Here is a 22,248-nt window from a genome sequence, read left to right as displayed (position 1 = left end):
ACGTTCGCAAATCCCAGAATATATAGGAATTTCACTGTGAAAAGTAAAATTTGTCTCATCAATATAATCAATACATTTATATTTTAAGTTAATTACGTAAGTATAACATAACATAAGAGTGAAATCGCAACGAATCGAATCTGCAGTTCTGAAAAAGGTCAGAAACTACTAACGTAAACTGACTATTACAAGTCTTTGGGGAACGTAGTTTTCTTGCCCCCAGGAGTCTTTCAAGGCAAACGTTTTCCGCTTAGAAAAAATACTTCATATCCCAGGGTTCACTACGTGTAGCACGTCGCCTGACGGGACGCATTAGCTCACGCGGACTGTCTCTGGGAGTGCTGAGTCGAATATCATCTCCCCGTTAGAAACCGGCTGCTTTATTCACCTGAATCGGAGACATAACGTTACACTTCGAGTTGGGACGCTCTCAATTACTTCAAGGGGGGACCTTAACGCCGGGTTTTGGGCGGACACTTGTGTTGACAAATAACTGCGTAACGTTAACCTAAATCTCACAGCTGTGAACATCTAAGACCCACAATGGACCCGAGAGACACTGCCCCTGATTCCTGGGAACAAGAGGACGATGTGGAGGCCACAATCGACGGAAAACTTGAAGAAACATTCACAGCCTTTAATGTGAACGCTAAACCATTTGTGCCCAACGTGAATGCCGTCGAATTTGTTCCGACTTTTCCCATGAATGAACACTCGGAAAATCTCGATTCTGTCGGTAAGTTCACAGACACGTTGGGGTGCTACTTTAGCTAGCAGTTAGCTAGTTGCTAACAGGAGCCGGGGCTGGGTGGCTAGCTCACATGCGTTCTTGAAGCGCTACAAAACTAGCTAGCTGTTTGGTGTAGCAGTAATTAACATTATATACCTGACACTGCAACTTTCCTACAACGTGTTAAATATGTACATGTTACTTAGGCGCTAGACTAAATCGTGTTGTTGAAACTTATAGAGCCCTGTCAAAGCAGTTTTTTAAAGTAATCAACCCAGCCGGCATTAGCATGCTACAACAAACCGGCGCTAGCTAGCATGTAGGTTAGCTGCTGTGGTTTCTCAGTTGAGTCTTTGCCTTTTTAGATTTGTTACCATTTATTCGAAAAAAGTAAATGGAACCAAATAAAATGAGCCGCTGGCAAACAGCAATGTTTTCACAGTTTCACCTGAAAACTAAAGCTAAGCGCTTGGAAATAAAATAAAGGAAACGTGAGTGTTAGTTGTGACGTGGATTTTCTGACGCACTGCCGGTACAGAGGAGTAACATGTGTCATTGGTCGGAAACCGCGTGAAGGCACTTCTGATCACAGCAGTTTCATCCCTGTATCAGTGGTGGAACAGGGTTTGAGATATTTTTCTCGATTAAAAGTACCAATAAATTATTGTCAAAATACTTAATTACAATTAAAACTCCTGCATTCAAACTCGTACTTAAGTAAAATCAAAATCAAAATGTACATAAAGAATAACAAATAAACTAAATAATTGTGCAGAAATATTGCCTGTGTATGCAATTATATGTGACATGTCTCAACTCAACTTTATTTATTAAGCCCTTTTCAAAACAGCCGGAGCTGAAACAAAGTGCTGTACACGCCATAAAAAACAAAAACAAAACAACAATAAATAACAATATAAAAACAACAAAACCAATGAAGCATATAAAAACAAACAGAAACAGAGTCTCATGCTGGGTTAAAAGCCAAGGAATAAAAATGGGTTTTTAGGCGAGTTTTAAAAATGGACAGTGAAGGGGCTTGTCTAATGGTCAATGGGAGGCCATTCCACAGTTTGGGACCGGCAGCGGAACAGGCTCTATCCCCTCTGAGCTTCCGTTTAGACCTCGGTACCTCCAGGAGCAGCTGATCAGCTGACCTGAGGCACCGGGCAGGAGAGTAAGGATGGAGCAGCTCTGAGAGGTACGGCGGGGCGAGACCGTTAAAAGATTATATAATATAATATAGTTGCATTAAGTAGCATTGTATTGTGACAAAGTACTGATTGACTTTTTGTGAAATATTCAAACAATTTGTATTGTGACTTAAAAGTTAGTCCACTAGTTTAATTGTTAGAGATGCATTTTGTTAAAAGTAGCTAAAGCTGTTAAATAAATTGAGTTGAGTAAAATTACTATACTTCCATTTTAAATTGTAGTGGAGTAGAACTATAAAGTAGCATGAAAATGGAAATACTCAAGTAAAGTCCCTCAAAATTATTATTATATATATATATATATATATATATATATATATATATATATATATATATATATAATATTCCTGGATCATTTTACAAAAGAATGTGTGTGCACCTAGTAAGGATGGACTTGGAAAGGATTTGTCAATGTTCTCCACATTTATCTTAATTTTTCTCCTGTCTGAATTTAAGGTGGCCTCTGGTAGTGAAAGCTGCTTGGAACATGGCAAAACAAACTTGTTTTAGCCAGTCGGTTTAGATATTCCTTGTGTTCCCCCACTTTTCCTAAAACTACAAGAACAGGTCATGCTCCTTTTTTAAGATCACCTGAAAGATTAACCTTTACATTTGTTCTGTTTCAGTTCCTGCGGAGAAGATATCCTCAATGGACGTGTTGGAAAGTGCTGGTATGTGTGCAGTGTTTGTTTAGAATCTCTCGTGCTGTTACTGCTCACCTCATTGTCCGGACATGTGCACACTGAATGCATGGATTAGCTTAACGTGCCTTTTGGCTTTATGGGTAACTGAGACAACATACAGAAGTTGAGTGTGCCTTGTCTATTCATTCCTCCTTTTTAAGATTTTAGCAGTATAGACTCTACATCTATATCCTGCACAAGGTGCCTTCTTGCAGATTAATATTGAGCTCACACTGTTTGCCCTGAATAATGAGTTTAGTTGTAGATTAGCACATGTTTGTTTTGTCTCTGGATCTTGCTCTGACACATTTACAGGAACTATTATCACTTTGAACACACATGGCCATATTTCATATTTCTACATTTATGCTTAAACTTGCTTGAAAATTACAATAAAAAAAGTGAATGCAGGATTTGATATGTTTTACGAGACATAAGGGCAGGAATTCAGAAGGAAAGGAGCAATTTTGAGCTCTGCTCTTAAAAACTGCTTTTTTTTAAGGTCATACGTCAAACGCGTCATATTACATCACGCAGGGGACACATCTCCGCTCTCTGATCGCGGGTATAGTAGAGTTGCGTTGAGTAGAGCGGTTGTGTTTTAAGGAGCTGGTATTTTTCGGTAGTTTTACATTGTATTTCACCATTTGTAATCATGGTGCAGTATTGTGTTTGTGCAGGTTGCACAACTACCAGCCTGTCAGGACATCGAGTCCACAGTAAAAAGGACCGGAGCTAGCGTTCGTTCCTGGGTGCGTTGTGCATCCACCTCCCTGCAGCACATACTCTCCACAGTTTTATCAGGAAACCGTATTACTTCTCTCTCCCCCCCCCCCCCCCCACCTTCGCTGCTCTCTCTCTCTCCCCTCCGGTACACGGCACCGTAAGACATAGTGTGGAGTTGCATTAGGTAACGCTGTGGTGGCTGTACTGCTCCAGCCGTCTCCTTTGTGTTTGTTTGTTTCCCCCTGTCTGTGTTGTTTGTGTGTGCGTGGTGGCTGTCACTCCCGGCTCAACCTCCACTCACCTGCTGCAATCAGCTGTGCACCCTCCTCGACTACAAACCTGCTTTCCATCAAGCCATTTACAACGACATATCAACGGAGGCTCCACAACCTTTCTCCTCCAGATCGTGAAGTATCAGCCGTATCTCGCGTTTCTCCTCCGGTACACAGCACCGTAGTGTGGAGTTGCATTAGGTAACGCGAGATACGGCTGATACTTGCGCATTAGTTTCTGTTATGGATTAGGGATGCCAGTGATTATTCGAATATTCGTTACAGTCTCCATAATCGAATATTATTTTTAAAAATCGATTTTATTTATATATTCTATTATTATGTTTTTTTTTTTTCTGGCTTAATTTCAACCAAAATATAGACTAATGCTAATAATAGTAATAGTATTAATAATTGTAAATGGCCATTGGTCACACCACCAGTTTGTTTTTACTGTAAACTTGGAGGAAGCCTGCGTGCAGAGCAGACTCCTGCTACAGCACGCTACACACCGCCCCCCCTCTCCCTCACACGTGCGACTAAAGATGAACAAAGCGGCAGGTAAAGAGTTCCTCCTCGTGGAACTACTTCGAACTTACAAGTCCAAAGGAAGTTAAATGCAAGCTCTGCGAAAAGACGTTGGTCTATCACAGCTCAACCTCAACAATGTGTTCGCATTTGAGTGCGAAGCACGCCAAAGAGGTTACAGAGAAAGACGCTGCACTGCTGCGTATAGCGCATCTCCAAATAAAGGCAATGGCAGGCACTTTAGAAAATAACAAAAAATAAACCAACATTATGTTGATGTTGGTCTATTTGTCGTTTATTTTGTTTGTACTGTTAAACATGTTCCAGTAAAGAAAACAACGGAATTCCTTTTGTCTGAGTTTTTTTTTTATCTCCAGCGTTCGGGGGCTCGGTCGAATAATCGATTATTATTCGCCAGGGCTGCCGAATAATCGATTTTGATCATGGTCAGTTTCTGGCAACCCTATTATGGATCAGTATCAACAGTCCTGCCAGTAACGTTACTATATTATCAATGCTACTTTAGTTATAGCCTGATATATGATAGCTAACTTTACAATGTTGTGATGTGACGTTAGCTAACATTCTGTAGCTAACGCCGGTCACTCACCAAGATAGCTGCCCAGTTCTCCACTGGTTCTCCTCACACCACAGCTCAATTTCTCTCCGATGGCCGTTATTTCTTCTAATCCTTGGCTGCTCCTGGTCTCTTGGACGCCTAGCAGGCTCATAATTATAAGGTTGTGGTCCGTCATATGCATTTGAATATTCATGTTCAACTTCTTCTGTGTCGAAACTAGCATTGGGATCCATGTTTATTAATACGTTACACCGGCCGCTCTCCCCCTTGTGTCCCCTGTGTTACGTCACACGCGGGAGGTCACGTGCCGAGGCTTTTTTATGCGGAAGTGAACATTTCTTACAAGAACGACGCCCGATGTCACTGTAGTGTATATTTTTTGGAAAATCTAGTGTATTCATCATTTTCCTACACATTTATTCACAGGTGTCTTTAACCTGGAAGTTGCTCTTTAATCAGTTGAGATTGCTACTTGTTTTTATATAGTTGCTTCTTTTAGTGCTTTTACAAGTGAGCTCCTTCAAAGGGTATTTATTTTCCTTCGATTATGTTAATAGTTACACAAATAGTTGTAAACTAACATTGATTACATTACCTTATCATACATACAGCAGCTCTGATACCATTGTTATTGAGGCATTTAAATGTGCAGTCTTTCTATTAACTGCTGTGCTATTTGCTTTACACTGTAGTGGAAAAAGTGTCACATTGTTAGATGAAAGGGAATGTTAACAGATGGCCAACCCAACCGTTACGGTACGTCCACACGGTAGCGTCACATTGAAGCTTGTCGGTGGGCGTATCTGGCGTGCGACCAACAACCAATCACATTAATCTCCCGCCCCCGACACACAAGCACGCGGTTTGATTGGCTAGAGCTTGTACTGGCATATGATTTGATTGGCCGTCCTTCGACGCTTCAAAAGTTGAACTTTTCTCAACGGAGACAAAGCGACGTGACGGAACCACAATGCAGTTTAGTGCAGTGTCTAGTGCACACATTGGCCAGGTTTCTGTAGTAGACATTTTTAATTTCCTATTTCAAAACAAATAGCAATTTAACTATTTAAATATATTAACTAAACCCCTACAATCATCACCCAGTATCTGCCTCAAGATCTTCTGTTTAAACCTTATATGGCATGTGGCGAACTGCCCATTGCTCTGATAAAGCTATGGACAGTTTTAAAAGTCCTCAATTCAGAAAATGTCTCAAAGAGTAAAGTGTTCCATCGGGGTGAATGTGGGGAGCTTTTTAAAGACTCTAATGCCCCCTTTCCACCAAACCGGTTGCGGGCTAGAGCCCGATTAAGCTCTGCAAACTCAGAAAACCGGTTCTGAGCTGGCCCCTCTCGGCTGCCCGGCAAGAACCAATTCGTCACGCTTACGTCTGAGGGCGGGCGAGATTAACCTGAGCAATAACAGTTAATGGCGAGTACGGCAAATGAAAGTAACAAGCAGTAGCGCTGAGCAAAGTGACTAGAACGCAACCACACACTTGTAAAAAAAAAAAAACACTTTATAGAGTCAGATTCTGTTTATTTTTAACTTACTTTGACCATCCGTTTGCTAGGACCCAACGGCGTCATAGCACGAAGTGCGAGGAAACCTATTGTTATTGGTGGAATTATTATTATTATTATTAGGGCCCGAGCACGATGTGCTAGGACCCAACGGCGTCCTAGCACGAAGTGCGAGGAAACCTATTGTTATTGGTGGAATTATTATTATTATTATTTTTATTCGCCATCTTTCCTGTTTTTCAGGCCTTTAGGATGCTGACAAAGTTGTATAATTTTGCACGGACGCCAGGACCGGTAAAAATTGCAACATTCTGGAGTCAATGGGTTAAAATATTCCAACGTGCTCAATAGCGCCACCTATCAAAATCCCATTTCGGAATAAATTTACAAAGTCGCACCGTAACTCCGAATGACCTGAAATTTTGCACACATATCCGGGTGGACCTGCTCTACAAATAATCCCCTTGGAACCCTAAGCTCCGCCTACATGTTTTTTCTTTAAATTAGCATAATGTTCAAAACAGTTACATATTCACTTGCATTTCAATTTTCAGTTTTTCAACACCAAACTTCGTATACAGCATCGGTGGAGGGTCAGACACATTAGCGTAGAAAATGAGCATGTTAGGATGATAAATATTGTCGCCGTCAATCAAAACGTACTCGCAAAAAGGCGGGGCTTAGAAAGAAATGCTCATAACTCATCAACCATGTATCCAAACATCATAGATTTTGGTAAATAGGTTTAGTCTGTCTTGGGGAATAGGCACACCAAAGCATTTTCATTTTGGACCATAGGGGGCGCCAAAAACACCACCAATTTATAACTCAACAGCGGATGGACTAATTTTTTTAATTTTTTTTTAGACATACTCTCAGGGTGACTACGAACTCAGATTTAAAGTGTCGCAAAAAATTCAGAATGTGTGCGTGGCCTATCTTTTTTTTTTTATTATTGCGATAGCATAAAATGAGCTTCGGACGCAAAACTTGGGACACACGTCAGAGCCCACAACCTTTTCGAGAATGTAAAAAAAAACACGTAATTTTTCAAAAAACTGCTCACTAGCGCCCCCTATTGTGTGGTAGTCACATATAGTTTCTTAGAACTTCACGATTTTTGGCACAGACATTCCTCATGGAATTGCGGACATATTTGTAAATAGATTCCATTAGCCCCGCCCCCCAGGAAGTCGGCCATCTTGAAGAATTTGCGTTCATGCATTTTAAGCACATTTTTGCAAACTGCTCCTAGGGGAATGATCGGAAAAATTCCAGTCCAGGAGAAGTTCAGCCCCTATCCAATATGATGCCAAATTGAGAAGAACATTTTTGATAGCTCAATCGTGGAGGTCGTAAGCTAACAGCGAATAAACCATTTGACGATTTACATGTCGCAAATGACTCCAAACTACTCCAAATTACTCAAATATAGTTTTTCCAATATTCACGAAACGCTATATCTACATTACTATTATGATTGCACACATATTTCAAATTGCTTTCCATTAGCCCCGCCCCCCTGAAAGTCGGCCATTTTGAAAGATGTGCGTTTTTCAGCACATTCTTGCGAACTCCTCCTAGGGGAATGATCGGAAAAATTCCAATGCAGGACAAGTTCAGCCCCTATCCAATATGATACTTAATTGCGGAGCACATTTTTGAAAAATCACTCGTGGACGTCGTAAGCCAACAGCGAATACACCATCTTTGACGATTTACATGTCGCAAATTGCTCAACTGCTCGCATATAGTTTTTCCGATATTCACGAAACGCTGTATACACATTGCTATTATGATTGCACACATATTTCAAATTGCTTTTCATTAGCCCCGCGCCCAGAAAGCTGGCCATTTAGAAAAATGGGCGTTTTTCATGCATTTTAAGCACATTTGTGCTAATTCGTCATAGGGAAATGATCGGAAAAATTCAAATCTAGGGCAACTTAAGTGCATATCCAATGTGATGCTACATTGAGAAGGAATAGTCGATCGCTTGAACATGGAGCTCGTAAGCTAATGGAGAATGTACCATTTTTGACGATTTACAGGTCACAAATTAAGCCAAACTACTACATTTTCCATTTTTGGAAACCTTTACAAAGTGGCACCCTCACTCCGAATGACCTGAAATTTTGCCCACTTATTCGGGTGGATCTACTCTACATATTATGTCCTTGAACCCCAAAGCTCCACCTCCTTCATTTTTTTTAAATTAGCATAATGTTAAAAACAGTGAAATATTACCTTAAATGTCCATGTTTTCTTTTTCAACGCCAAACTTAGTATACAGCATCGGTGGTGGGTCAGACACATTACCGTAGAAAATGAGCATGTTCAGTCGATAAATATGCCCGTCATTCATCTAAACCTGTTTGCAAAAAGGCGGGGCTTACAAAGAAATGCTCATAGGGTTGGGGGTAACCCTAACACACATACACACACACATACACACACACACACACACACACACACACACACACACACACACACACCGGCTCTGCTGGCGGCAAATTCAATTACAACAGACACCTATACACTCCACAACAGACACCTACTGACTGTACAACACACACATACAGCTCCTAAAGCATATAATGTATATCAGGCTACAGCCCTTGTATATTTTATTATGTGAAGCACTATATGGTTTCATGAAAAATATCTACTGTTTACTTGTAGATATCTACTAAAGCATACAAATAAAGTGTGTAATGTAGGCCTGTTACATATATAATTGCTGTTCTCACTGTAAACATCACCTCACAATGAAAGCGTTTGTATTGAAAAAAAGATATCCTAACATTCAGGGGAGATGTGATTAGTGAGTAAACAAACGGTAAAGGGCAGAAAGTCTGATACACATTTGATCATCTTGAATAACTTATAATCACAACGGGAACAGTTTGCAGAGCTGTGCTTCGTTGACATAAGTCCAGCCATGCGTCACGCCTCTTTTAAACATCACTGTTGGCTGAAATCGTTTCCGGAGACAAGGTGTCCGCGGGATCTTAAAAAGTATTAAAAGTTGATAAATCAATTTAGCGAAATTAAGGCTATTAAAAAGTATTAAACGGCATTTTCCAAGGTATTAAGAAGTCCCACAACAACGACAACATGAAACACCCTTTAATTTACAGAAACGACATGTCGGGGAAACCCCCTCAAGGCGGCCCCATGCATAGCGCGCCGTAAAATGCTGCTTCTTATTTTAAGTTTCGTTGCCTTGCTCCACTCTGTGGGGGGGGGGGGGTAAAGATAACGGTTCCCAGGTCCCAAGGTGGGTAGACCAGCATACGCAACGCCTCTGGGGGGTCCAAAGGCTCCGTGTGTAAGCCCGATATGATCATTTTCTGATAACGATGAAATAGCCCCGCCTCTCCCCACGTCTCCTGCTGCTGCTGGGCTGTCAGAAGAGGGGAGGAAAAGAGAGGCAGGCACTCTCTATTAAATATTATTATATTATTATACAGTGAACAGAGTCGTTATCAATTTGTTTTAAAGCTCAATAAATAACAAAGAAGACCTCTGACCGGCACTTTTCTAATTTTGTACGGAAGATTTAAACTTTAACGGACATGTTGACTGGCGGAACATTTTTTTAACGGAAACTCTGCCGCACGGTCCCCTCGTTCCTTGGAAGAGGCGGGTGTTTTCCATCTGCTGGTGGACTACCTCAGAGATATATAGCAGGAGAACACGCCGTCCACCGCGGAGAATAAACGGAAGGGCAACCATGGCAACCATGCTCCGGGGTCTTCTTCGCTGCTTTTGGTGTATTTTGTGGCGGCAGCAGCACCACTTACAGGCCTGGCATATGTACTACAGCGTTTCCAGCATTTCCAGCGAAAATTAGAGAAATGACAAACGGCTCATTTCCGAGGACTCGCGCGCGTCTGCTTGACGCCGGGACGACCGGCTGCTCTCCCCGACAGGTGCACGGACGCAAGGGCCCGCTCATCACTGTTTTTCTTTTTTTTTTCCTGGCTTAGTTTCAAACAAAATATAGACTAATGCTAATAATAGTATTAATAATTGTAATTGGCCATTGGTCACACCACCAGTTTGTTTTACTGTAAACTTGGAGGAAGCCAGCTGTGCAGACTGCTGCTGCCTGCTGCAGCAGCCTGCTACACACCGATTTTCGAATTTGATCATGGTCAGTTTCTGGCATCCCTATGGGGGGAGGGGGGGGGAAAAAGAGTTTTGGTTTCACACCAAAAAGGATCTGGGTCCAGTCCCTAGTTCGCGCAAACCTTTTCACCCCCAAATCGTCCCTGCTAGCAAGGTAGTACTTTCCTGGGGAGGCAATGGTTTGTGGATCTGCCGGCCACGCTAACAATTTCTGATTGGCTGGGTGGATTGCAAACCAAGCCCCGTAAAACTCCGAAAAGTTCTGTGAAGCCGCCATTTTATTTGCATTTGCATTAGCCCAGCGCACCAACGGAGAGAGACAACTTATGGCAACACAAAATAAAACATGGGAGCGTCGGAGTGATGAGGTGTTGGCGCTTCTGGCGATTTACTCGTATACGCCGTGAAGTTGTTTGCGGCCTGCCAGTAAACCCAAAGAAGAAGAAGTGATGTCAGCGGCTTCATTTGCCTAATCCTCCCTCTGGGATTTTTTCCGGTGAGAACGAGATCTACTAAGACAGTTTGAGGGACTATAGAGTTCGGGGGTGACAAGAACCGGCTAATTACTTGGTGTGAAAGCGGCTATAGTCAGATTAGCTTCGGTTGTTATGCTAACACCCATTTTATACCAGAGAAACTTTCATAACAGCGTTGTGATGCCAAATAGCATCAATTCATACTGAAACACATTCACTTATATTGATATTTATCAGCAGACAGTGAATACTTTCCAGCGGCCGCTGCCAAGAGTTAACGGGAGACTACACTCCGGTGAACGAGCAGTGGTCAGTAAATGCCGTTGAATCACAATAATAAACAATGAACCACGGCACTCTGGAGAAAAGTAAATAATAAAAGTATTTATTTATTTTAATCTGGCTTCGTATGATTAAAAGAAACAAGATTGACAGTAAACAGTGAGTCCTTCATTGTTGTTGTTGTGAGCGGCGTTTGGGAGAAACGTAAACGGTGATGTCATGACGCAGCACCAGTCGGGCTCTGAGTGGTGGAAACACAAGTGGTGCTACAGAGAAGAACCGGTTCAGCACCAGAAAAGCAAAAGAACAGTTCTTGAACAGGATCCTGTTTGGTGGAAAAGAGGCATACGGTCCTGTGTTTGAGTCGGGAAACTCATTAACTAAACATCATTGGTGCGTGTAAGTAAGACATTATAAAGTGCAGGACTCTGTACAATATCATTTTAACTTGTATACAAGGGTAAAGTGCGGGAAGCGCCACAAGTATTTTATCTTCATATAAATCACAACAAACCAAAACATTTAAATTACTACATTTCTGCTCCTGTGTGAGATGGGAAATGAAAAGTATTTATTTATTTATTAGTTCATTCAACGGTAGGGCTGCAACAAACGACTAATTTGATAATCGATTAATGAAACGATTAATCGATTATTCGGATCGTTAAGGTTTTAACCGTACTACTACTTATATCGATACTGCTTATCGATCCGGTCCTTTTTAACGATAGTATTAACGGTTATTTTGACAAGAAATAAGGTAAACTAACTAAACAAATTGTGAACAAAACTAACATTGCTTTTTATTTAACTAAATGCATAATATTTCACATCAAAAGAAACAACAATGTTTTGACAAATCATATTAAATAATGTGATGACAGAACTGTAAACAGAATAGCTGAAACTTTAACAAAATAAATAACTCAGTTACCTCTAATCATTAACCTATGTTTTTATAACTGAGTTAACTCTGTGTGTTGCTGCTAGCATACATAACACCTGACGTGGAAACGTTACTCGTGGACGGGGCTACAGAGCTTCTAGAAAGACAGTGGAACCCGGTGCATTTCTCCGTCTGGATGTGGAGCACTTTTGCTAAATGTTTAGACAAATTGCTCGTGTTACCGCCCTTACATGATGAACTGTTATTGCACTTTTGGTAACGAGCATTGTCCACATCGAGACGGCTAAAGTTTAACCACACCTCGGAGCGCGTTCTCTCCGCCATCTCCTCCGTGTCTGTGTGTTGCATGCATGTAGCAGCTGCGTGTGTGTAAACTGCCCCGCCCCCTCGCAAGCAGGCGGGGGAGAGATCTCTCGTCTGAATTGGGAAGATCAAAAATACATTATAGATGCATTTTGTAGTCATATTGCATATTAGAAACGGAGTTGGTGACACTAAGACTGCGATATAATGTCTATGTAGCAATAATACATATGACATATGTTTTAAATGTCTCCTGTACCGATAAAAAAGAGCGATAACGTTGGAGCTTAATGGGGTGTAGAACACATGTGATGACGTCACCAACGAATCAACGACTGAATTAGTTGGCAACTAATTTGGTAATCGATTAAGTCGATTAGTTGTTGCACCCCTATTCAACGGGGACAGTGCACATTATATGTTCCTGAAAATGATCCAGGGTTATTTTTTAAGTGTAGTACCTGGACAGATTTTTTTGTCTTATATAAGATTAGATGTTCTAATCACAAATTGGGAAATGGTTTAATTTGGAGACTATTTGGATTATGCCAAATGAACATATAAACAGCCCTGCTTAGGGCTGTAACGATACACTAATCTCACGATACGATACACGATATTGAGCTCACGATACGATATATATCACGATATTCAGCCAACGATTCGATACGATTCGATATAATTCGATACACTTACATCATTTTCTGAAAGATTTTAAAGGGACAGTGTGATTTTGGTGACATCTTGTGAGTGTTCCATTGACTTGGATTGAATTAATTCAACTGAAAACTGAAAGCATCAATTATACAATATATGGCTCTGACTAGACAGAGAGTCTACAGCTTGCAAATGCTGGACAAAATGACTCAAAAGATGTGGTGAGAAAATTTGTTTCATTTATTGAAACAGTGCCAACTGTAGTTTACAAGCCTTTGAAACGTAAGTACATAAAGTGCAGTATCACAATGGACAATGGAGAATTAAAAGATGCAGCAGGTGGCCTGTTCTGAACAGATTCTTTTACAGCATTTTTAGCTTAACACAGAATATGAGGTAGCCAATAATTCAATTCACTAAGAACAACATTTAATGTAAAATGTACCTGCCAATAATTCAAGTCAAAAGGAGTAACATTTAAGCCAAAAACACTAAACAGAAAGGCTCCTCTCTACATAACTGCATCTACATTCTCTTCAGATTTTTGTTCAGGAATATAATCTGATCAACGTGGTCTGGGAGAAGTGCACTTCTCTGAGCAGTGACGATGGCCCATTCCCAAACCGCCCCCTACACCCTACCCCTCAGTTTGCGCGTTCACGCGGAGGGTCCGCCTACGAGTGTGGAGCGGTGTGGAGGGGGAGTGGGCTATCAAGCCCTCAAACAGCAAGTCTGCAGCGGTGCTGACTTGAGACCGGTCTCTACCTGACCGGAGTCGCGCTGTGTGTGTCCGCTGCTGTCAAGCTGTTAACAAGTAGTTCCAGCAAACATCCACTGATAAACTGCGATGTTAACAACCTCATGATAACCTCATATGTTTTAACTTAGGATCATACCTGTGTTTAGTCTAGAAAAAGGTAAATGTGTAAATTTTATTATAAAGTTGTGTATATTTACAGACCGTTGGAAAAACTAAGAAGCTTATAAACATCAGGTTTAAAACTAAAAGAGCTTTGAAACACAATGAAAGATGTTAGGAGTTTTATTTGAGTTATTAATTAAAACTTTTTGTCTAAGAGATGTTAATTTGAAACCGTTGTTACATACAGTTACGGCATTTTCTGTTTCTGCCGGAGAGAGGGGAGGCCGTCCCAAAGCTTGCTGCTGTATTTACTCCCTCCATCTGACAGGAGGGAGCCTCGTTGAGCTGCGAGTGTGGCTACAGACGGAGTTCACTCCGTCGAGGGAGTGGTTTGGGATTGGGCCGATATCTCCGGCGGTAGAGAAGACCCTCTCCAGTGTGGTTAATGTTTGCCGCCATTCTCCTGAACCGCTTCGCACTCACTGCGAGAAGAAGACACCGGCGTCTGTGTATCCAAAAATGCTCTACAGCGACACTAGCGGCTCGGCTGGCTGACGTAACCGCTCTTCATGCAAAGCGAACGGGGGGGAATGGGCAGCGAGCAGAGTGCCAGGCGGAACACGGGGGATTTGAATGGGAGTTAATGTATCGATACCCGCGGCTGAAATATCGATACTTTCTCGGGAAACAAAATATCGATATATATCGCAGGATCGATTAAATTGCACAGCCCTAGCCCTGCTAGTGGAGTATGAAGCCTTCTGTATCACGAATGTCAACGTGGGGGGGTGCTAGTGGAGTATGAAGCCCTCTGTATCGTGAAATTTCAACGGGGGGTGTGGTGCGCGCCCGCGCCTCGCAGCAGAGAGCGCATGAAGCAGACCCTTCACGCGTCTTACCAGTTCTTATGCAACTCGCAAATCTCTCTCTTCTCTCTTTTCTATCTCTCTCTTCTCTCATGTCTCTCTGTCTCTCTCAATGTTGGTGCGCAAATGCGCTTTTTTCAAATGATCCGGTGCTCCTGCATGTGCACCCACCGCAGCCCTGCATATAAACCTTGCGACAGTAGAACCATACATTTACACCTTTTTAAGAAACTATTGGCTGGAAAACGTAACCTCTTATCCAATGACAGTAGACATGCAGTCTACAGTGTTTCCCACATCATTTGATTCTATTTGTCTGGGCACCGCACCTCCCCACCCTCCGGCAAGAAAAGCCAAAGACCTCTTAACCTATTCAGGTACCAAAATAAGAGTACTGCGTGTAGCAGTCATAGCTCGAGCATAAGGTCGTCCCGGGGCCAGAAAAAATAGGGTCGGGGAGAATATAAAAAAAATGTTTGGACGAATTTGGGACGAGAGTTAAAATAAAAATACCCTATTAACTACTACGGACGGCAATGAAATTGACTGCACGTTTTGTGTAGCCCACAGTTATAAAACCTCCTTGTCAACATAAACACACACGCAAAAAACATTCAGCAACCTGCAAAATACACACTATCACACACACTGTAGCTACAGCTGTGTCCGTGTATTCCTGGCCCGCAAATTTGCCGGTCTAGCTATGTACTGACTGTGTATTTCGCGGGTTGAGTGATGTACAATGACATAGGGCTGCTCGATTATGGCATAAATCAGGGATGGGCAACTTTGATGGGGGGCCGCAGATTCAATTGGAACACACACACACAAAAATTCCATGTGTTGTATGAAACTATTAACAAGTAGGGCTGAACGATATGGACAAAATTTCATATCTCGATATTCATGCCAGATATCTCGATATCGATACGATACGATATGACCACGGGTTCGGTGAAAACCAAGCATTTTTCAGAAAAATAAAAACATCATAAAACAAAAGAGTGCAAAAGAGTGCAGTTTTATTTATTTGAACTGCCAGTCATCAACATTAACATAAAGTCACTCAAAAAATAATAAAGTAAATAAATAAAATCTAACATTTTACTGCAGCTCTGCTTTAACAATAAATCACCAATGCAGCAGCTGGTGGAAGGTGAAACATTGAAAGTGCATTGAAGTGCAACATCTTATATTCTTATATTCAACATAACAGCATGCAGAAAATGCATAACAGAACAGAGGTAGTTACAGCACAGTATTTACAGATTCTTTGCCAGGAACACTAGCTTGTTAACCATGTCTGGCTTCAGACAGGACCTCTCACAACTCACAATGTTTCCTGATGCACTAAAAATTCTCTCTGAGGGAGAGCTAGTGGCCTGCATGCACAAGTATTTTCTTGCCATGTTGCTGATCCGGGGAAAGTTGACTTTGTGAGTTCTCCACCACAGAAGGGGGTCCTCTTCATTGTCAATGGTGGAGGACAGCAGGTAGGCACTCAGCTCAGCTTCTATGGCAGCAGTGGGATCCATTGGTACTGTGGCACTTGCAGTGGATTTTTTGAAGAAGCTTGCAAACGACTTTTTAGCCTTCTTGGTGGGTGGGGGTGAAACTTCTTCCACTCTGGTGGACTCAACAGAATGCTAGAAAATAGTAGAAAAAAAGAAGAAGAAGAAAAATATAATTATATTATAATACAGTATCATAATATACAAATTATCATCACACAATTCAGCTAAATTTAAATGAAAGGAACTGTTCTCATTTAATCCATTCTAACCATTATTTTTACCTTGTGTTCCATTGTCTTCATCTCTGACACCAGTCTGGCTCTGATGTTGGGGATGTTGTTAACACTGATGTACTGTGTCTTGTATCTTGGATCTAAGAAGGATGCCACATCCAGGAGCTCTTGTGTGACTCCGTCTTCATACTTGCTATTCATGTACTCCAACATTTTCTTTTTTAAGGACTTGGTCATGTCAGTGTCATCCTCCTCTGGTGCCATGATGGTTGTGTTAAACAGGTTGAGTACTGGCTTGATGTGTGAAACACTAACATAATCCTCCCCTGACAGAGCATCCGTGAATTCAAGCAGTGGTCCCAGTGCCTTGCTGACTGATTCCAGCACATCCAGATCTTGATGTCCAAGAACTAGGTGCCGGGTGTTTCTGTCCTCTGAGAGGACCTCGTAGAGTGCTTTCTGCTGCTCCAGAATCCTGTTAATCATGAGCAGCCTAGACCCCCATCTAGTTTGACACTCAGTTATGAGTCCATGGACTGGAAGGTTGAGGCGCTTCTGGGCTTGATCAAGTGCCACTCTCTTTTTCCAGCTGTGTGAGAAGTGGCACACTAACTTTTTGCAGACACCTGTTGCACGGCTGATCCGGTTGTCACCTTTCACTGCGTTTTCTAGAAAAAATAGATGTACAAAATAATTAATGAGTATACTACAATAGCTAAATAACCACATATTAATGCAAATTCTTCCCCCCCTCTCTCTCTCTCCTACACACACACACACACACACACACACACACACACACACACACACACACACACACACACACACACACACACACCTCTCCCTCTCCCTCTCTCAAAGTTATTAAAATAAACATAGCAGAACGTACCTATTGCCAGGTGTAGCCTGTGTCCAAAGCACTGAAGACGCGTCCAGCCATTCACCTCCAAAGCCTTTATCATATTGGATGCGTTATCAGTTGTCACGCAAACCTGTTGGTCCTCCTTTAAGTCCCAGTCTGCTAACGCACCTCTCATCTCCTGCGCTATATTATCCCCTGTATGCTCCCCGGGGAAGAAGGATGTCTGCAGACAGCGGGTCTTGAGTTCGAATTTATTAGTTATAAAATGAAGCGTTAAACTCATGTAAGGTTCTGTTGTCCGGCTCGACCACAGGTCCGTGGTTGTGGCGAAATGATCAATTTCACGGAGCTCGGATTCAACGTTCATTTTACATTCATTATAGAGTTTTGGAATGGCCACTTGACTAAAATGTGTTCGGGATGGTATTTTATAACGCTTATCCAGCGTGTGGACCATTTTTTTAAAGCCTTCTTTTGACACTGTGTACACGGGTGCCATGTCTTTAGCTAAGTGATATGTTATTGCCTCTGTAATGACTTTATGTCTGCTGGACGTGGACTCGTATGGTGTAACACTATTAAACGCACCAGCAATCATAGTTTGCTTGGGTGTCTTAAGGGATGACTGAGAGGTCCCCGGTGTTTCTTTCAATGTCATACACTCATCATGCAGCACACGGTGGTGTTGTTTCAAGTGGTGAAACATGTTTGTTGTGTTCCCTTTCTTCGTCGCAATTTTCGCCAAGCAAGACCTGCACAACACCTCGCTCTGGTCGACATCCTCCTTTCTAAACCCAAAATACCTCCAAATAATAGAGGAGGATTTATTTTTTGGCACTAAATTAGGTTGTGCACTGCCACCGGCCGCATTATCTTCTGCACTCATGTCTCGTTTCTTCAGTTCTGATTTCCCCGCTGTGAGTATCCTCGTGTGTGTGTGGCTGTGTCCGTCTCCGTCACTCCCAAGTCCCACCCTCCTATGTTTGTCATTGGTTGGGTTCAGCTGTCAATCCACAGCAAGCATGAACTAAGCTTTGTGGTTGGCTGGCCGTAGTGGTGCGTTCAATGGCAATCGGCCAAATGTTTATGGAGACTTCCACAGCTGTACAAGCAGGGCGAGTGCGGGGGAAATACGGATGAGAACTAGCTTTGTAGCTATAATCCGGCATATTTACATTTGTTTTTATACTGATGTTCATTAATGTGCATTGTCCCTATTCAAATAAATATAAAAAAATATATATATATATCGTTTATACCATTGCTTTTTTTATATTGATTTCTTGAATGTTCATATCGAGATATCGATACGATAACGATATATCGTTCAGCCCTATTAACAAGTATACTAAGTCTGACATCTTCATTGACATTTTACAATCAACGGGAACATCCCCAAAAAATTAGAACATCCTCTAATGAGCTCACTAAACAAATATCAGTTCACAGAAATGTTATTTCATTTTTACAAGTGGCATGTTTGTATTGAACAGGTTATTAAACAGTGGAATAAGACTATTTTAAAATATTGGAAAGCACGGAAAATGTGTGTATTGAGATTAACCATTAAGATGACATGAAGTCATGAACACTAACTCAGATATTAGTTGTCTAACTTGAACCTAAAACACTTGTAGCCAGTCTCTGCATTCCCCTTATTCCACAATAAGGGGAATGTCACAACACAGACACCTGTCAGCCCGCACTCTGCTGTTCCTCAGCGCCACTCCCTCCCGCTGAAATTATGAATGAAAAGCGTTGCAATAATAGATAACACGGCAGAGTCCGTGACAGTTTGTTTTCATCTGATTTCAAATAAAGTCTTGGTTTTAAGAATATTAAACTTGTTTCGCCAAATTCAGATGATAAATACAACTTTTAAGCTTGTAAAGGCATAATTACAAGAGGCAACTTAACGTCACAGCAGACATAACAACAGCCGGTGTTTCTTGTGAGGGTTTCCCCGGGAAACAAACACAATACACACAAATGCGTCACAGATTATTTTGCGGTATTTGAAATCATGTACGCAGCTCGCGACGTATCTAGGAGTCTAGTGGACGGTATCAGTAGGCTACTACAAGTAAAACAATTTTTAAAATAAAATTTAAATATATATTTTTTAATTAATTACATTGTTTATAAATTAATCTGAGGGCCGCAAAAAGAGGAGGTGGGGGCCGCATGCGGCCTGCGGGCCGCCATTTGCCCATCCCTAGCATAAATCATAATCTCGATTATTTGGGTCAATAAATGATATCACGATTATCCATTTACTTTGAAAACATCCATTTATTAAAAAAGAAATCGAACTGTATGTTTTTAACTGTTGATTACCCTGAACTTTAAGTATAATTCAACTGAAAAACCAATACAAAAAATAAAATAAATAATAGTTTTATTTCGATTATTGCGATTTAAAATACAATTTTAATTGGGCAGCCCTACAATGACAATGGAATCCCGTGGAGGAATTCTGCAATTTTTTACCGTTACATCCCGAAAACGCACCGCAGAACCAGACCCTGGAGCGCCGGGCTCTTTATTTACTTACTCCTCTTCATCCCCTATGGGTAATAAGGCTGAGATGAGAACTCGATTTAGTCCTTAGCAATATGCTGCGCATCTCCCCATGTAGGGATGAGTACCGAGGCCCGGTATTAAACAGACCCCGGGCCGGATTTATTGAAGACTGGTACTGTTGAGTTCCGACGTTATCTGACTTTTTATCGGTACTGGACACATTTAAAAAAATATGTCAATGTATTATTGCTACATAAACATTATATTAGGGGTGCACCGAATGGGAAATTCTTGGCCGAAACCGATACCGAAAATAGGAAACAGTTGGCCGAATGTCGAAAGGCCGAAAATGATTAATAGAAATATATAAATATATAATGTATACTTTTTTTACGAATGTTGTTCAGCTGCCTGATTATGGAAAAATAAATGATTATGGCAAAACTTAACTTAAATAATAATCACTATTATGGGTCCATAAAACTTTTATTCAGCATTTTTGAATGCATACAGTACATTAATTCCAAGTCAAGTGCATTTTCTTTTCTCTGTAGGATAACTACAACAAAGTGCATTCAGAAGAAAGCCAAGGTGCTTTAAAACTGCATAAACAACTAGGCCAGTAGGCCTACAACAAAATAGTGTAAATAAAGACTGTAACAGCCAGGCCTTCAACAACAACAAATGCACCTATAAGTGCATGCATACAAATGTGCAAACTGGATAAATCCACATGAATGTAACTATTTACAAATGAAATTTCAAATTGAATTTCAAGAATCTGTAAATAAGGCTGTCTGTCCTCATAAGCAAAGTAGTAAACATTGTATAAAGATACATAAGTGAAAACTGGATACAAAATCCAGAATCAATTACAAATTAAATTACAATTTCAAGAATCTGCAAATAAGGTGGTCTGTCCTCATGAGCAATGTAAACAACATTGTATCATTTAGATACCGAAAGTACAATATATTGAACACTGTGCTGCTGTCATTTCCCCCTTATGATAACCTGAGATGGTGAATTATAACTCACAATGAAAATTGTTCAGGAAAGTGGGTATAGAGTAGACATGTAGAACTAGATAAGTTTATGATAAGCCAGCCTTGTCTACTTATTAAGGAAAAGTGGTAGGTTATTTTTAATGAACAGTAGCTTCTCTGCTTTATCAGCCATAAGTCTGTTCCTCTTCTCATCAAGCACATGAGAGGCAGCGCTGAACAGTCTCTCGCTGTCAGTGCTTGTGATTTGATCTTACTCCGCATATTTGTCCGGGTGTTTTGATTTCAAGTGGTGGAGTAATCCCGAAGTGGTGAAAGTCTTTGCAGTTACACCCCCTCAAGAAATGTCAGCTGAACACGTTTTACAAATCGCAATCCGCGGCTCTTTCTCTGATATTTTTAAATATCTCCAAGCGCCAGACATGTTGGCTGTGAGCCAGCCGCGAGCATGGTCGTGCGCCGTGCTTTTCGCCGCGTTTTGATTACGTCATCACAACAACACGTTAGCTTACCAACGTAACCCTGTTCTCTGACATTCGGTGATATTTTTTCGGTGCTAGAACTCTTTCGGCCGAAAGGGCCTTTTTAACCATTTTTCGGCCGATAATTTTCGGCGGCCGAATATTCGGTGCATCCCTACTCTTTTGTGTTTTAAATTCAGGAGCACATTTAACAATTTTCACTATAAAAAGGATTTTTCTTTTTTTTATGTGAAAGTTCACTGCACTGGTAACTTCTGTGTATCAATTAGGATATTATAATTTGTTAACCCCTAAGAGGAAAATTCACTGCTTTTATTTTTGATATTCAGATCTGTATTTGTATAATTCTTCTTTGATCATTTCAAAAGTGGAAAAACGTGAGGTTTATGTTTATTGAACTCTGCTGAGTCGTTTTAGGTAGCTCTCAAACAGGTTTTAAATGTTGTGTTTGACTTTGCAGCTCCTGTGGAAAACGGGGACTCAGAGAGAACCACAGAGGAGCCGTGGGACCAGAAAGAGGTGGAGCCAAATGAGGAGGAGCCTGGAGGCGACTCCAGTGGGGACCGGGGCCCTTCGGAGGAGGCTGTGACGGAGGAGATCGCTCCGGAGATCATTGAGGAGGAGGAGGAAGCACCAGCACCCAAAGTCCCCCCCACACAGCCCGACGCCCCGAAGAAGGAACACGTCAACGTTGTGTTCATCGGACACGTAGGTCAGTCCATACACCGCTCCACTGAAGTGAGGGGGAAGGCAATAATTCAGGCTATAAAGTGCTGACAATGGATGATTAAAATAACAAATGAAATGCAATCTTTGCTATAGAGATGGGCGGCCTAACTAACACAAATGTCTAGCCTTGTGTCTAATTCAGGGTTCCCGCAGGGTCT

At 41.4% G+C, this 22,248-nt stretch overlaps 2 protein-coding genes across 2 annotated transcripts; one reads left to right on the top strand and one right to left on the bottom strand.

Moving 5' to 3' along the window:
• The first annotated feature begins 263 nt into the window (after window positions 1-263).
• gspt1l (G1 to S phase transition 1, like) lies at window positions 264-22,153 on the top strand. Its single transcript, XM_079644953.1, has 3 exons — window positions 264-736; window positions 2,571-2,615; window positions 21,822-22,153. The coding sequence occupies exons 1-3, from the start codon at window positions 544-546 to the stop codon at window positions 22,136-22,138; spliced, it is 555 nt and encodes a 184-aa protein (XP_079501079.1). The 5' UTR covers window positions 264-543; the 3' UTR covers window positions 22,139-22,153.
• LOC307015954 (E3 SUMO-protein ligase ZBED1-like) lies at window positions 15,749-21,800 on the bottom strand. Its single transcript, XM_079644952.1, has 3 exons — window positions 17,380-21,800; window positions 16,539-17,158; window positions 15,749-16,389 (listed from the first exon to the last, which is right to left on the bottom strand). Exons 1-3 carry the CDS (start codon window positions 18,236-18,238, stop codon window positions 16,006-16,008), a joined length of 1,863 nt encoding a protein of 620 aa, XP_079501078.1. The 5' UTR covers window positions 18,239-21,800; the 3' UTR covers window positions 15,749-16,005.
• Window positions 22,154-22,248: the final 95 nt, after the last annotated feature.

The sequence above is a fragment of the Notothenia rossii genome (assembly GCF_949606895.1).
Source record: "Notothenia rossii genome assembly, chromosome: 8".
Lineage (NCBI taxonomy): Eukaryota > Metazoa > Chordata > Actinopteri > Perciformes > Nototheniidae > Notothenia > Notothenia rossii.
This window is presented reverse-complemented; position numbering and strand designations above follow the sequence as displayed.